Here is a 14,953-nt window from a genome sequence, read left to right as displayed (position 1 = left end):
AATTCCAGGCAGTTTCCAGAGTAAGTTTCATGGTTGGCACAACATTGTGGGCTGAATGGCCTGGAATATGCTGTAGATTTCTATGTTCTATGTTGAACAGTGAAATAACTTTGGCTATCCTACAATCCTCTGATAACTCTCCCGTTACTAAGGATGAATTAATTATCTCTGCTGGGGCCCCGACGATTTCTGCACTTGCCTCCCATGGGGACCGAGGGAGCACCTTGTCATGCCCTGGAGATTTATCCACCCTCTTCTTTAATCTGTACAGGGTCCACGATTTTAATGCCGCTTTTCCACACTCTCATTGACACTGTGTCCATCTGAGTAAATAGAAATGAAAAAAATATTTAAGATCTTCCCCCATCTGCTTTGGTTCCAGCCATGGATTGCCATTCCGGTCTTCCAGAGGACCAACTTTGTGCCTTGCAATCCTTTTGCTTTTAATCTATCTCCAGAATCCCTGAGGATTATCCTTCATCTTTTCTGCAAGGGGAATCTCATGCCTTCTTTTCGCCATCCTGATTTATTTCTTATACTCCATTTCAACCTGCCTGCCTATCCCTGTTATGCAACTCCATTTTGTGCTTCATCAGGGTCTCAATATCTCTTGAAATCTAAGGTTCCCTGCAGTTTCTATCTTTACCTTTTATTCTGACAAGCACATACCCGCTTTGTACTTTCAAAATTTCGCTTTGAAGGCCTCAATTTACCAAGCACACCTTTGCCATAAAGCAGCCTGTCCCAGGCCACAGTTGCCAGATCCTAGTGTCATAATTCCAGGTGTTGATCCATGCCCTGAACACATCCGCCTTTCCTACGCTGCTCCTTGTATTGAAATATACAGGGCTCAGCATATTCACTGCACCATGCTCAACTTTTTCATTCCTGACTTTGTCTGAGGACTGAACAACAACTGTCTCCGCAAACCCTGCACTATCTATTCTGTTATTCAGGCTCCCATTCCCCCTGCAACTTCAGTTTGACCCTCCCCCACCACCACCTCCCATAGCAGCTCTATCACCCCTTTGGCTTTCATCTCCCAGATCAATAAAAAGGAGGTGCATACCTGGTACAGGCAGATTGGAACAAATGGGGTACTTGTGAGCTACAGGAAATTCAAGTGAACACTTATGAAAGACAAAGAAGGCATGAGGTTACCCCAGCAGGCAAGATGAAGGAGAATCCTCATGGATTCTGCAGATATGTTAAGAGTGAAAAGATTGCAAGGGAAAAAATTAATCCTCTGCAAGATCAGAATGGTAATCCATATGAGGAGACAAAATAGATGTGGGAGATTTTTTTTTACTCACGAGATGAACACAGAGTCTATAGAAGTGAGGCAAAGCAGCATCAAATTCCTAGACCCTGTACAGATTACAGAGGTGGAATATGGGAGGTGGATCAAGAAGGTTTGGTCACTCAGCACTCAAGATGAGATAGTAAATTGGATGAGACACTGTCTTTGGGAGAAGCCAGTGTGTGGTAGCAGATGGCTGCCTCTTGACCGCATCCTGTGACTAGTGGTGTGCCACAGGGATCAGTGCTGTATCTGTTATTGTTTGTCATCTATATCAGTAATCTGGATGATAGGGTGGTTAACTGGATCAGAAAATTTGTAGCTGACACCAAGATTGGTGGTGTAGTCGTCAGCGAGGAAGAGTATCATGGTTTGCAGTATGATCTGGACCAGCTGGGAAAATGGTTTGGGAAATGGAAAATGTAATTTAATGCAGACAAGTGTGAGGTATTGCACTTTGGTATGACCTACCAAGGGAGGTCTTTCACAGTGACTGGTCAGGCATGGAGGAGTATTGTAGTAAGAAAGGGTCCTGGGAATACAAGTCTTTAATTCACTGAAAGTGGTATCACAGTTAGATAGAGACAGAAAGAAAGATTTCAGCCCATTGGCCTTCATGAACTAGAGTACTGACAACAATAGACGGATGTTATGTTGACTTGTAGAAGGCACTGGTGAAGCCTAATTTGGAGTATTGTGTGCGGTTTTGGTTACCAACCTACAGGAAAGATGTAAAAGAGGTTCAGAGAAAATTCACAAGGATGTTGCCAGGTCTGTAGGACTTGAGTTATAAGGAAAGATCGAACAGGTCAGGACTTTATTCCTTGGAACATAAAAGATTGAGGGGAGATTTGATTGGGGTATACCACTATTATGAGGGACATAGATAGGGATTTTACCACTGAGATGGTGTGGGACTACAACCAGAGGCCATGGGTTAAGGGGGAAAGGTGAAACATTAAGGGGAACATGAGGGGAAACTTCTTCGCACCAACGATCATCCAGGTGTGGAATGAGCAAAGAGCACAAGTGGTGCATGCAAGCACGATTTCAACATTTAAGAGGTTTGAGTAGGTGCCTGGATGGTAGGGGTATGGGAGTGGGCAGTTTAAATAGTTCAGCACAAACCAGATGGCCCAAGAACCTGAAATAATACAAAAATTCACTTTAAGTCCTTTTCACAGCTGTGCAGACCAACCATTCATCTCAGCAGGAATTTTTTTATATGGCGTTAACACTGTGGCACTTTAAGTTAATCATATGTAAAAGAAAATCCCAAATGCATGTCAAGAAAGACTATTTGCGTGATACTGTTTCAGTTACTGTGGGGCCAGGCACCCATGCTGCTCAGCAGGAGCAGGGAATAATACCAATGGAGAGAGTCAAACTGAGCCAGGTCACAGATTGGAGATGGCAGAAATGCCCCATTTTTATAGAGACAGGAAGAGCATCAGAGAATTGATGGTCATTCCAGATACCAGCACTGTGCCCAGTTAGAAGATGATTTCTCTGTCCATCTCGGGTTGAATCTCACTGTAACAGTGTGATACCAGATCAAACCTTGGCAACTCAAGTAATCTCATCTGAAATGTTGTCCTACACACACTAATGGATTTTGTTATTCTTTTTACAGATTAAAAATGAGAAGGAATTTGTCCCCAGGAATCTCAAACACGACACGCCAGTTTTGCTGTCTCTGTCTAGACATTTAAGAAAAGGAGCAAGGGATTCAATCAGCCATCCTTCCTGCTCAGAAGGTGGGGAGGGATTCACTCGTTCATTTGACCAATTGGTACACCCATTATTTTACACAGGGGAGAGGCCGATCACGTGCTCGGACAGTGGGAATGGATTTACTCGGTCATCACAACTGAAGGTACATCAGCAAGTTCACACTGGACAAGGCTATTCATCTATTCTGTGTGTGAGGAAGGATTCAGTCGGTCTTCCCACCTGTCGACACACCAGTCAGTTCACATCGAGCAGAGGCTGGTCATCTGCTGAATTTGTGGGAAAGGATTCACTCAGTCATCTGACACAATGGCTCACCAGCGTGTTTACACCGGCGAGCGGCCGTTCACCTGCTCAGACTGTGGGAAGGAATTCACTGAGTCATCCAACCTAATGGCACATCAGCGAGTTCACACTGGGGAGAAGCCGTTCACGTGCTCAGTCTGTGGGAAGAGATTCACTTGGTTATCCACACTACAGAGTCATCAGCGAGTTCACACTGGGGAGAAGCCATTCACCTGCTCAGTCTGTGGGAAGAGATTCACTGATTCATCCAACCTACAGAGACATCAGCGAGTTCACACTGGGGAGAAGCCGTTCACCTGCTCAGTCTGTGGGAAGAGATTCACTGATTCATCCACCGTACAGAGTCATCAGCGAGTTCACACTGGGGAGAAGCCGTTCACCTGTTCAGAATGTGGGAAGGGATTCACTCAGTTATCCAAACTACAGATTCATCAGCGAGTTCACACTGGGGAGAAGCCATTCACCTGCTCAGAATGTGGGAAGGGATTCACTCAGTTATCCGCCCTGCAGAGACATCAGCGAGTTCACACTGGGGAGAAGCCGTTCACCTGCTCAGTCTGTGGGAAGAGATTCACTGATTCATCCAACCTACAGAGACACCAATTAGTTCACACAGGGGAGAAGCCGTTCACCTGCTCAGTCTGTGGGAAGAGATTCACTGATTCATCCACCCTACAGAGTCATCAGCGAGTTCACACTGGGGAGAAGCCATTCACCTGCTCAGAATGTGGGAATGTATTCACTCGGTCATCCCAACTACTGGCACACCAGTCAGTTCACACTGGGGAGTGGCCGTTTACCTGCTCAGAATGTGGGAAAGGATTCCCTCAATCGTCCACCCTACTGACACATCTGCGAGTTCACACTGGGGAAAAACCGTTCACCTGCTCAGTCTGTGGGAAGAGATTCACTCAGTCATCCAACCTACAGAGACATCAGCGAGTTCACACTGGGGAGAAGCCATTCACCAGCTCAGAATGTGGGAAAGGATTCATTCGGTCATCCAACCTACTGGCACACCAGTCAGTTCACAATGGGGAATGGCCGTTGTTATGAATCCCTAGATTTCGTTTCCTGTGGACTGTCATTTTGAGAGAGAGAGAGAGATTAAGAATGGAAATCAGTCTGACTTGCAGCTTGTTTACATCACTCACAGCTTGTTTAGTTTTAACCGAGGACACAGACACTCAGAGTCAGACTGAGATGAAGGAGGATAAATGGAAGGATCAAAACAAGGGAACTAGTGGCCAAGGGTCACTGTTTAGAACTTTCCTATGCCCACAAGGGTGGGTTAATTATCGATTCAGCGAACATCAAATGTGAGGTTGTCACCTCGTTTGATCCATACGAGTGGATCTGATTTGGGGTATCCTGTGAAGACCACTTATGTGTTAACCCTTGCCTGGGTGTGGTGTGGGAATTCACTTGAAGACGATACCCCTTGTGACAAGTCACCTTCAGTGATAATTTGTATGTGGATTTGGAACGACGACAGATAAAATCTACAGCGACTGTTCTTTCGTTTTACCACTGTGGAATTCGACAGAATTGCCTTCTCTTGACATTTACCCTGCACTACAAATATCTCTCTCTCATCACCTATTCTGTGGTTGAACTGAACTTTCATAGTTCACCATCTCAAGACTCCAAGCCTGGTTTCCCCTGAGCTCAATAGTTTGGGAGTTATATTTACACACAAGTACACATAACACTGTTAACTTTTGTTTATCTTGCTAATTACTATATTGTTAGTAGATACGAATAAAGATAGTGGATTTAACATCAAAAACAGACTCTAAGTGTAGTCTATTGCGTCCGGCTCATTTCTAAAGCGTTACGGTTCATAACAAAATTTGGGCCTGCATCCTGGATAGGAACAGATTTGGAGGCGTATTGATTAATTATCGATTTCATTGGAGAAATCCCTTTTGATTTATTTGTGTGTGGAAAATCAGCAGCAATGGATGTTGATAGATTTCTGGAAGCACCAACCTCTGAGGCACTAAAGGACACCAGAAGGATTGATATGTTGAGTATTGCAAAAAGGTTAAAACTTGCTAAGGTGAAATCGACAATGAGGAGGTCACAGATGCAGAGGATAATAGCTGAACATTATGTATCTGAGGGTGTGTTTAAAGTGGAGGAGTTGGAGGTGTTTCCTGGAAGTAAGCCTAGTGAGCTTAGGCTCCCGTACAAGTTAGAAAAATTAAAGATGGAGGCTGTGGAAAGGCAGAGGCAGGTTGAGGCTAGAGAGGCAGGAAAACAGCCATTACTATTCTGCCATCATCCATGCTAGTGTCCCCTTCCAATCAACTTTGGTGAGCTCTTCTCCCATACCTCCGTAGTTCCCCTCACTCCACTAATAATGATGCATCGTGTTGTACCTTTCCCCTCTCAAAGTGCAGGGTGAATTGTAACATGTTATGATCACCAAGTCCACGTTTCCTTTACCATAAGCTTCGTAATCAAACCTGGTTCATTACACAACACCCAATCCAAAATTAACTTTTCCCTAATGGGCACAATTACAAGCTGTTCAAAAAGGCATCTCATTGGTATTTTCCAAATTCCCTCTCTTGAGATCAAACACCAGCCTGATTTTCATGATCAGCCTCCACCCATCCCACTCATGGACTGTTTGTTCCACTCCCATCTGGGTAGACTACGCAGCATCCTCACCAGGACGGCCAGCCTCTGGGACAGCTACTTTCCCTAAGCAGTTAGGCTGATAAATATCTCTACCCACTAACCCACCCTTCCACACCACCAAACACCTCTATTTTATAATTTCCTGTCTGTCATCTTATATGCAGGCATACTTTTATTTATTATTTTATCATTTATTATTATATTGTAATTTGTCCTCTACTGTGCCTATTTTCTTGTTTATTATTTATTGTAGTGCCCTGCACTGTTTTGTGCACCTCATGCAGTCCTGTGTAGGTCTGTAGTCAAGTGTAGTTTTTGTGTTATTTTACGTAGTCTAGTGTAGCTTTGCGTTGTGTCACTTAGCCTAGTGTAGTTTTGTGTTGTTTCATGTAGCACCATGGTCCTGGAGGTATGTTGTTTTTACTGTGCACTGTAACAGCAGTTTATGATCGAAATCACAATAAAAAGTGACTTGACTTGACTATACCGAGCGTCACTTTATGGACATACAATCAATCCGTGCACAGTTTACAAGCTGTGGATATATGTTTTTACTATTGTGTTTTTGTGCTGCATTGAAGCCGGAGTAATAATTATTTTGATCCCATTCATATTTGTCTGCTGGAAATGGAATTAAACTACCTTGAATCTTGAATAAACATTTCAGCAGTCTGCAGCGTCACATTTCTGTCTCTCAGTGTTCCTGCGGCAGAGCGTCACCCGGTGACAATGGAGTCCACAAATCAGGGGCTCCTGTTATTGTGGCAAATCACCACCAAGTGGCAGTGTTGTCCACAAGAGGGAGCAGTTTACAGCGATAAGGAAGGGGTGTAGGGGGCTGGAAGCCAACTCTGCAAGTGGATGAAGTGCCAGACCTGCCCCAAACCACTCTCCCCACCACCAGTCAGGGCCCCAAACAGTCCTTCCACATGAGGCAACTTTTCAACATCGTGCCTGTTGGGGTCATCGACTGTTTCCAGTTTTCCAGGTGTGGCCTCCTCGACATTAGTGAGACCCGATGTAGTCTCTGCATTCTGCACTCTGTCCCGATGAGATTCTGCAGATATTGGAGATGCAGAGTAACAAACACAAAATGTTGGAGGAAGTCAGGAGGTCAGGTAGCTTCTATAGCGGTGGATAAATCAAAACAGAGATTTCCTGCAGAGACCCTTCATCAGGACTGGAAGTGGGGAGAAGCTGGAACAAGATGGTGCGGGAGTGGAAAGAGTCCAAGCTGGTAGATGACAGGTGAAGTCAGGTAAGAGTGAAGGTGAGTGGGTGGGGGAAGTGGGAGATGAAGTGGGTGGGGGAGGTGGGAGATGAAGTGAGACACTGTGAGGTGGGAGGTGGAAAATGCAAAGGGCTGAAAAGAAGGAATCTGATAGGATAGGAGAGCGGACCATGGGGAAAAAAGGAAGTAAAAGAGGAACCAGAGGGAGACGATCCACAGTGGAGAAGAGAAGTGGGGAGACAGAATGGAGGAGACGGGCGTGTGGGTTGATGAAAAGAAAAGGTGGCGGTAGAAGTTAAAGATATCGATGTTCATGCCGTCGGGTTGTAAACTACCCGGATGTAATATGAGGTGTTGCTCATTTAACCTGCAAGTGGACTCATCGAGTTAGTTAAACAATGAACCGGAAGGGAGAGTGGATTAATAGTCTTCCCCTGGCATCCCTATTAAATCATTCCTCTCTCACCTTGAACCGGTGCCATCTGGTTGTTGATTCCACAAAAGTGGGGAAAAGGACTGCGCACGTTCCCCAGTTCTGTACACTCAGGGTCTGGGACACCTGCATCATGTCAGCCTCAATCTCCTGCACTTCAAGGTGTGAAGTCCCAACCTGCCCAACCTCTCTCCAGAACTCAGTCCCTCGAGTACTGGCACAATTCTCGTAAATCTCTCCTGCACTCATTCCAGATTGACGTCCTCTCTCCTACAGCAGAACGACCAAAACTGAATACAATAGTCCAGGCGCGGATACCCTAACCCTAATGCAACCTCACTAGCCTCTTCTTCAGACTATGAGCTATGAGATATGAGACAGAGGCTGCTCAGCCAATCAAGTCTGCTCCACCATTCCTTCATGTCCAATTCATTATCTCTCTCAACTCCATTCTCCTGCCTTCTCCCCTTAATCTGTGAACATCCATTTAAAATACACTCACTGACTTGGCCTCTACTCCATCCGTGGCAATGAATTCCAAAGATTTACCACTCCCTGACTACAGAAATTCCTCCTCATCTCTGCTGTCAGTGGATGCTCTATACATTGAGGCCGTGGCCTCTGGTCCCAGACCCACACAGCGTAGGGTGCATCTTCTTCATAGCCACTCTGTCCAGGCCTTTCAATATTTAATAGGTTTCAATGAGATCCCCTCTCTTTCTTCTAGACCAGTGAGTACAGGGTCAAAGCCGTCTAACGCTCCTCATACGTTAACCCTTTCATTCCTAGAATCATTCTCATGAACCTTCTCCGGACGCGCTCCAATACGAGCACATCTTTTTCTCAGACAGGAGGTCGGAAACTGGTCACAATACGCCAAGAGCGATCTGACCAATGTGTTATAAAGCTACAGTGTCACATCCTTGCTCTTATATGCGAACATTACAGTTGTCATCCTTAATCAACTCAATCTGCAAGCAAACCTTCAGGGGCTCCTGCTCACCGACTCCCAAGTACCTATTTCTGATTTTTGTATTTTCTCCCATTTATTTTTTTTCTCTCCGTCTTTATTCTTTCTACCAATTGTACATGACCGGACATTTGCATACACTGTATTTCATCTGCTACTTCGTTGTCTGTTCTCCAACCCTATCAAAGTCCTTCTGCAGACTCCGGCTTTCCTCCAAACTACCTGTCCTGTACCTATCTTTGTATCAACTGCAAAGTTCATCACCCAGGTATCAATTCTGTCATCCATATCATTCAGATTTAATATGAAAACATGGGGTCTCAATACTGACCCCTATGGAACACCATTAGTTAGCAACAGCAAAACAGAATTCTCCACATTATTCTGACTCTTTCTCCCTTGTCAGTCAGCCGATCCAATCTTCGACCCATACAAGTATCTTTCCTGTAATTCCATGAGCTGTGATCTTGTTCAGCAGCCTCACATGCAGCCCCTTAGAAACATGGAAAACCTACAACACAATACAGGCCCTTCAGCCCACAAAGCTCAGCCGAACATGTTCTTACCCTAGAACTACCTAGGCTTACCTATCGTCCTCCAGTTTTCTAAGCTCCATGTACCTATCCAGGAGACTCTTAAAAGACCCTATCATTTCCACCTCAACCACAACCGCTGGCAGCCCATTCCACGCACCCACTACTCACTGCGTAAAAAACTTACCCCTGATATCTCCTCCGTACCTACTCCCAAGCACCTTATAACTGTGCCCTCTCATATTAGCCATTTCAGCCCTGGGAAAAAGCCTCTGACCATCCACATGATCAATGCCTCTCGCCATCTTATACAGCTCTATCAGGTCACCTCTTATCCTCCATCACTCCAAGGAGAAGAGGCTGAATTCACTCAACCTATTCTCATAAGGTATGCTCCCCAATCCAGGCAACATCCTTGTATATCCTCCCTGCACCCAATATACCTCATACAATGTATTTTGTCTGCTACTTCATTGCCTGTTATCCAAACCTATCGAAGTCCTTCTGCAGACTCTCGCTTTGCTCTAAACTACCTGTCCCGTACCTATCTTTGTATCAGCTGCAAAGTTCATCACCCAGGTATCAATTCCGTCATCCATATCGTTCATATTTAACATGAAATGATGCTATCTCAATACTGACCCCTACGGAACACCATTAGTTACTGACAGCAAAACAGAATTGCCCACATTATTCTGACTCTTTCTCCCGTCAGTCAGCCAATCTTCGATCCAGACAAGTATGTTTCCTGTAATTCCATGAGCAGTGATCTTGTAAAGCAGCCTCACATTTATTCCACATCTGACTTTAGTTTCTCCTTCTCTAATGTCAGGGTGAATTTGATCATATTTAGATCACTTGCCCCTAAGGGTTCTTTGAACGTAAGTGACCTAATTAATTCTGGCTCATTACGACACCCAATCCAGAATAGCTGATCCCCAAGTGGGCTCAACCACGAGCTGCTCTAAAAAAGCATTCTGTAGGCATTCTAGGAATGCCTCCAGTTGAGAACAATACACTAATTTTCCTTTTCACCTGCATGACAATCCTGCATGACTATTGTAAGATTGCCCTTTTGGCAAGCATTTTTAATCTCCCATTGTACTTTGTGGACCACATACTTACGACTGTTTGGGGGTTTCTATACAATTCCCAACAGGGATTTCTTTTACATTTGCTGTTCCTTAATTCTACCCACAGATTCTACACCTTCCAACCCTATGCAACCTCTTTCTAATGATTTTATTTAAAATTTTACCAACAGAGCCACACAACCCCACTAACAGCTTGTTCTTGGCTTGTTCTTTCAAGAAACATATAAGTATCTGGGAAACAAGAGGACCTGCAGATGCTAGAGATCTAGAGAAATACACACAAAGTGCTGGAGGAGCTCAGCATGTCAGGCAGCATCTATGGATGGGATTCAACATTTCCGGCCAAAACCCTACATTGGGACTCTTGATACCCATGTATCTGGAATATCAACAAGCAAAGACAGTAAAAAGTAGTGCGAAACAGGGAAAACATTTGACAAAATATAGTTCAAGGCTTAAAAACCTGCCAATCAGAGCTCAATAGTTAACAAATACAACAACAGCAATAAACAATTTCATCAATACCGACATTGACTTTATTTTAATGAAAATATCTTGATTCAATTTCAATCAGCAAAATTTCCAAAGGTAAATAAAAACTGAAGTGATAACTTTAGAAAAGACTATTTACACTCAAACCCACTTAGATTAACACTACCTTGGACAGAAGGAGGAAGAGAAATAACATACATGAAAAACAAAAATCACACAACAGTCAGATAAAACTTGAAAGTATATTTTTTCATCAAAACTGAACAGGATTCAGCACTCCCTGTGTGTGTATGCAATCATGATAAGGAATACAGCCCAGAAACTCAAATGAGAGGCTAATTCAGAAAAAATGAATCATAACTGTGGAAGAAAACATTAACCAGTGGAATGAGTATGACCCTCCATGGGAGACATCCCAACAATCTGAGCAGACGAGATGTTGACAAGGAAGCATCGAGCACCTGACTGAGTTTTGGAGACCTCTTCCCAGAAACAGAGGGGTTCCTTGCAGAAATGCAGGACAAGGTGGTTAACAAAAGGAAAAACAAAATTGAAAATACATGAAATACAAACAACGCAGTAAGTGCAGAAAATGCAAGAGAAACCAGACACGATCCAACACATTCCAGGATCCTGCAGCAGTTTAACTCAATCTGATTACTTACAAAGGTACAATCAAGTGGCAAATATCATTCACCAAAATCTTGCTTTAAAATACAAACTCATGAATGACCACAACTTCATTGAAGCACCATAAATTCAAGCCTGATTCAGTTTCAGAGTCAAAATCTTACAAATTATATGATAATCAATACATTACTACTAATAGCACAAATGATAACCATCCAGATATAATATTACAGGATAAACAAGCAGGAACAACTCCCTCAATAGATATAACCATTCCCCGCACACACATGTTCCTCGACCAGTGGAGCACCTCACCACAGGCATTGTTTGTGTCATCAGTCAGACAACCGAATTATTTTCTCTGTCAATCGGCTTCGAAATATTGCTACTCTGTCATTCGTTGCCACACCCCACTGCTGATTCCCTTCTCCTCACCATGCGTTCTTACCCCGACCATCATCCAGAGCCCCAAGCTCTGCCCTGCGTGGACCCGCCTCTGGTTTCTGACCCTGCTCCGTTGAACAACTAACTGATGGCTTCCCTTTCTGCTTTCAGTCTTTAGAGGACAGTGGACAACTCTTTAGAAGCAGGGAAAATGACCCATAATGTGGAAATGAGTCGTGAATAAGGATGTTAACTCCCAATGTCATTCTTCTTCTGCCCAGAGATTAGAGGGGCGAAGAACATCTCAAACAGAACTGCAGTCAGCTCAACTTCTTCAGTCTGCAGGAAATTCAAGGGAAACCTCTTCACCCACAGAGTGGTGACTGTTTGGAACCCATCACCACAGGGAGAGTGAGAGATGAACAATAGGGGAGGATTTAAAAGGACTGTCATGGAACAGAATCACTGGCAGGGTCCAGCCAGCCTGAGTTGACGCTCTACTGTACACTAGGTATGTTATAAATTCACTAAGTACCTGAGACAGAGTTTAAAATAGAACTGATTTATTTGTCTCAGATCCAGAATATTAAACTCCAGTCCCATTAAAGGTGAACGTGCAGCAGAAGAAACTCCTCCCATGCCCAGTGACCAGGGTGCAGACTGGGTGTGGTGAGCAGCAGCAATAATTGCAGAGTTCAGCACCGACAGTCACTCTCGAAATTGCATTCAGCAACAGTGATGGACAAATATCCAGCATGCAGCTCATTGAAACTTTCTCCTCAGGTGAACCCGGTAATGTGTCACAAGGTTAGAATATTGAGAGAATCCTTCCCCACATTTACAGCAGGTGAACAGCCTCTCCCCAGGGTGAACTCAATGATGCACATTTGGTGGAAATGGCTGAGAGAAACTCTTCCCAAAGTCTGAGCAGGTGAACAGCCTCTACCCAGTGTGAACTTGCTGGTGTCTCAGTAGATGAGATGACTGAGCGAATCCCTTCCCACACACTGAGCAGGTGAACGGCCTCTCCCCAGTGTGAACTTGCTGATGCCTCAGCAGATGAGATGACTGATTGAATCCCTTCCCACACACTGAGCAGGTGAACGACCTCTTCCCGGTGTGAACTGACTGGTGTCTCCGTAGGTGAAATAATAAAGTGAATCCTTTCCCACAGTCTGGGCAGGTGAACGGCTTCTCCCCAGTGTGAAATTGGTGGTGTCTATGAAGGTCGGCTGATCGAGCGAATCCCTTCCCACAGACTGAGCAAGTGAATGGTCTCTCTCCAGTGTGAACTCGCTGGTGTGCTATTAGGGTGGATGATCGAGTGAATCCCTTCCCACAGTCTGAGCAGGTGAACGGCCACTCCCCAGTGTGAACTCGCAGATGTGCCCATAGCTGGGATGACTGAATGAATCCCTTCCCACATTCTGAGCAGGTGAATGGCTTCTCCCCAGTGTGAACTGACTGGTGCCTCCGTAGGTGAGATAATAAAGTGAATCCTTTCCCACAGTCTGGGCAGGTGAACGGCTTCTCCCCAGTGTGAAATTGGTGGTGTCTATGAAGGTCAGCTGATCGAGTGAATCCATTCCCACAGACTGAGCAGGTAAACGGTCTCTCCTCAGTGTGAAATTGCTGGTGTATCAGTAGGCTGGATGATTGAGTGAATCCCTTCCCACAGTCTGAGCAGATGAATGGCCTCTCTCCAGTGTGAAGTCGCTGATGTATCTTCAGTTTAGATGATTTAATAAATCCCTTCCCACAGTCCGAGCAGGTGAACGGCCGCTCCCCGTTGTGAACTCGCTGATGTGCCAGTAGTTGGGATGACCGAGTGAATCCCTTCCCACAGTCTGAGCAAGTGAGCGGCCTCTCCCCAGTATGAACTGACTGGTGTCTCCGTAGTTGAGATAATAAAGTGAATCCTTTCCCACAGTCTGGGCAGGTGAACGGCTTCTCCCCAGTGTGAACTTGGTGGTGTCTATCAAGGTCAGCTGATCGAGTGAATCCCTTCCCACAGACTGAGCAGATGAACGGTCTCTCCCCAGTGTGAAATTGCTGGTGTATCAGTAGACTGGATGATTGAGTGAATCCCTTCCCACAGTCTGAGCAGGTGAACGGCCTCTCTCCAGTGTGAACTCGCTGATGTATCTTCAGTTTAGATGATTTAATGAATCCCTTCCCACAGACTGAGCAGGTGAACGGCCGCTCCCCGGTGTGAACTCGCTGGTGAGCCATTACATCAGATGACTTAGTGAATCCCCCTGCACAAATTCAGCAGACAAACAGCCTCTGCCCAGGGTGAACTGACTGGCGTGTCCACAGGTCGGAAGACCGATTGAATCCCTTCTTACACACAGAACAGGTGAATGGCCTTGTCCAGTGTGAAATTGCTGATGTACCTTCAGCTGAGATGACGCAGTGAATCTATCCCTGTAGTCTGAGCAGGTGAATGGCCTCTCCCCTGTGTAAGATGATGGGCATGGCAGTCGGTCAACCCCTCCCCACAGTCTGAGCCGGAAGGATGATCGAGTGAATCCCTTGCTCCACTTCATAAATATCTGGACAGAGTCAACAAAGCTGGTGCATTGTGGTCGAGATTCCTGTAGATAAATTCCTTGTCATTTCTAACCTGTAAAAAGAGTTACAAAATCCATAAATGGGTGTAGGACAACATTTAAGATGAGATCACTTGAGTTGTCAAGGTGTGATCTGGCATCACACTGCTACAGTGAGGTTCAGCCCAAGTTGGAGACAGAAATCATCTTCTAACTGGGCACAGTGCTGGTATCTGGAGTGACCATCAAATTCTCAGATGCTCTTCCTGTCTCTATGAGAAAGGGGCATTTCTGCCGTCTCCAATCTGTGACCTGGCTCAGTGTGACTTTCTCCATTGGTATTATTCCCGGTTCCCACTGAGCTGCATGGTTTCCTGGCCCCAGAGTAACTGAAACACTCTCACACAAATAGCCAGCAGTGCATTCCACACACCCACCACTCTGTGTAAAAAACCTACCCCTGACATCCCCTCGGTATCTATTTGCAAGCACCTTTAAATTATGCCCCCTCATGTTAGCTATTTCAGCCCCGGGAAAGAAACCTCTGGCTCTCCACACGATCAATGCCCTCATCATCTTATACATCTAAAAAAGGCTCTAAACATAAACAAGAAATTATACATTGCTTTGAGGATTTGTAAGAAGTAT

The 14,953-nt window shown here is 45.0% G+C and overlaps 2 protein-coding genes across 2 annotated transcripts in view; one reads left to right on the top strand and one right to left on the bottom strand.

The window, feature by feature from the left end:
- LOC140207432 (uncharacterized) overlaps positions 1-14,953 on the top strand; it is an 89,622-nt gene that overhangs the window by 36,129 nt on the left and 38,540 nt on the right. The window contains exons 5-6 of the mRNA XM_072275956.1: positions 3,115-3,204; positions 3,318-4,251. Coding sequence (XP_072132057.1) covers positions 3,115-3,204; positions 3,318-4,251 — 1,024 coding nt within the window. The remainder of the gene's footprint in view (positions 1-3,114; positions 3,205-3,317; positions 4,252-14,953) is intronic.
- On the bottom strand, positions 12,420-14,180 carry LOC140208286 (uncharacterized). Its single transcript, XM_072276872.1, has one exon. The coding sequence runs from the start codon at positions 13,983-13,985 to the stop codon at positions 12,696-12,698; it is 1,290 nt and encodes a 429-aa protein (XP_072132973.1). The 5' UTR covers positions 13,986-14,180; the 3' UTR covers positions 12,420-12,695.

The sequence above is a fragment of the Mobula birostris genome, chromosome 13 (genome assembly GCF_030028105.1).
Source record: "Mobula birostris isolate sMobBir1 chromosome 13, sMobBir1.hap1, whole genome shotgun sequence".
NCBI lineage: Eukaryota > Metazoa > Chordata > Chondrichthyes > Myliobatiformes > Myliobatidae > Mobula > Mobula birostris.
The sequence above is the reverse complement of the archived record's forward strand: the minus strand, read 5'-3'. Positions and strand labels throughout refer to the sequence as shown.

What these genes read in the sequence shown, in the direction of transcription:
- LOC140208286 (XM_072276872.1), bottom strand. Translation starts at nt 13,985, where the DNA reads ATGGCTCACCAGCGAGTTCACACCGGGGAGCGGCCGTTCACCTGCTCA.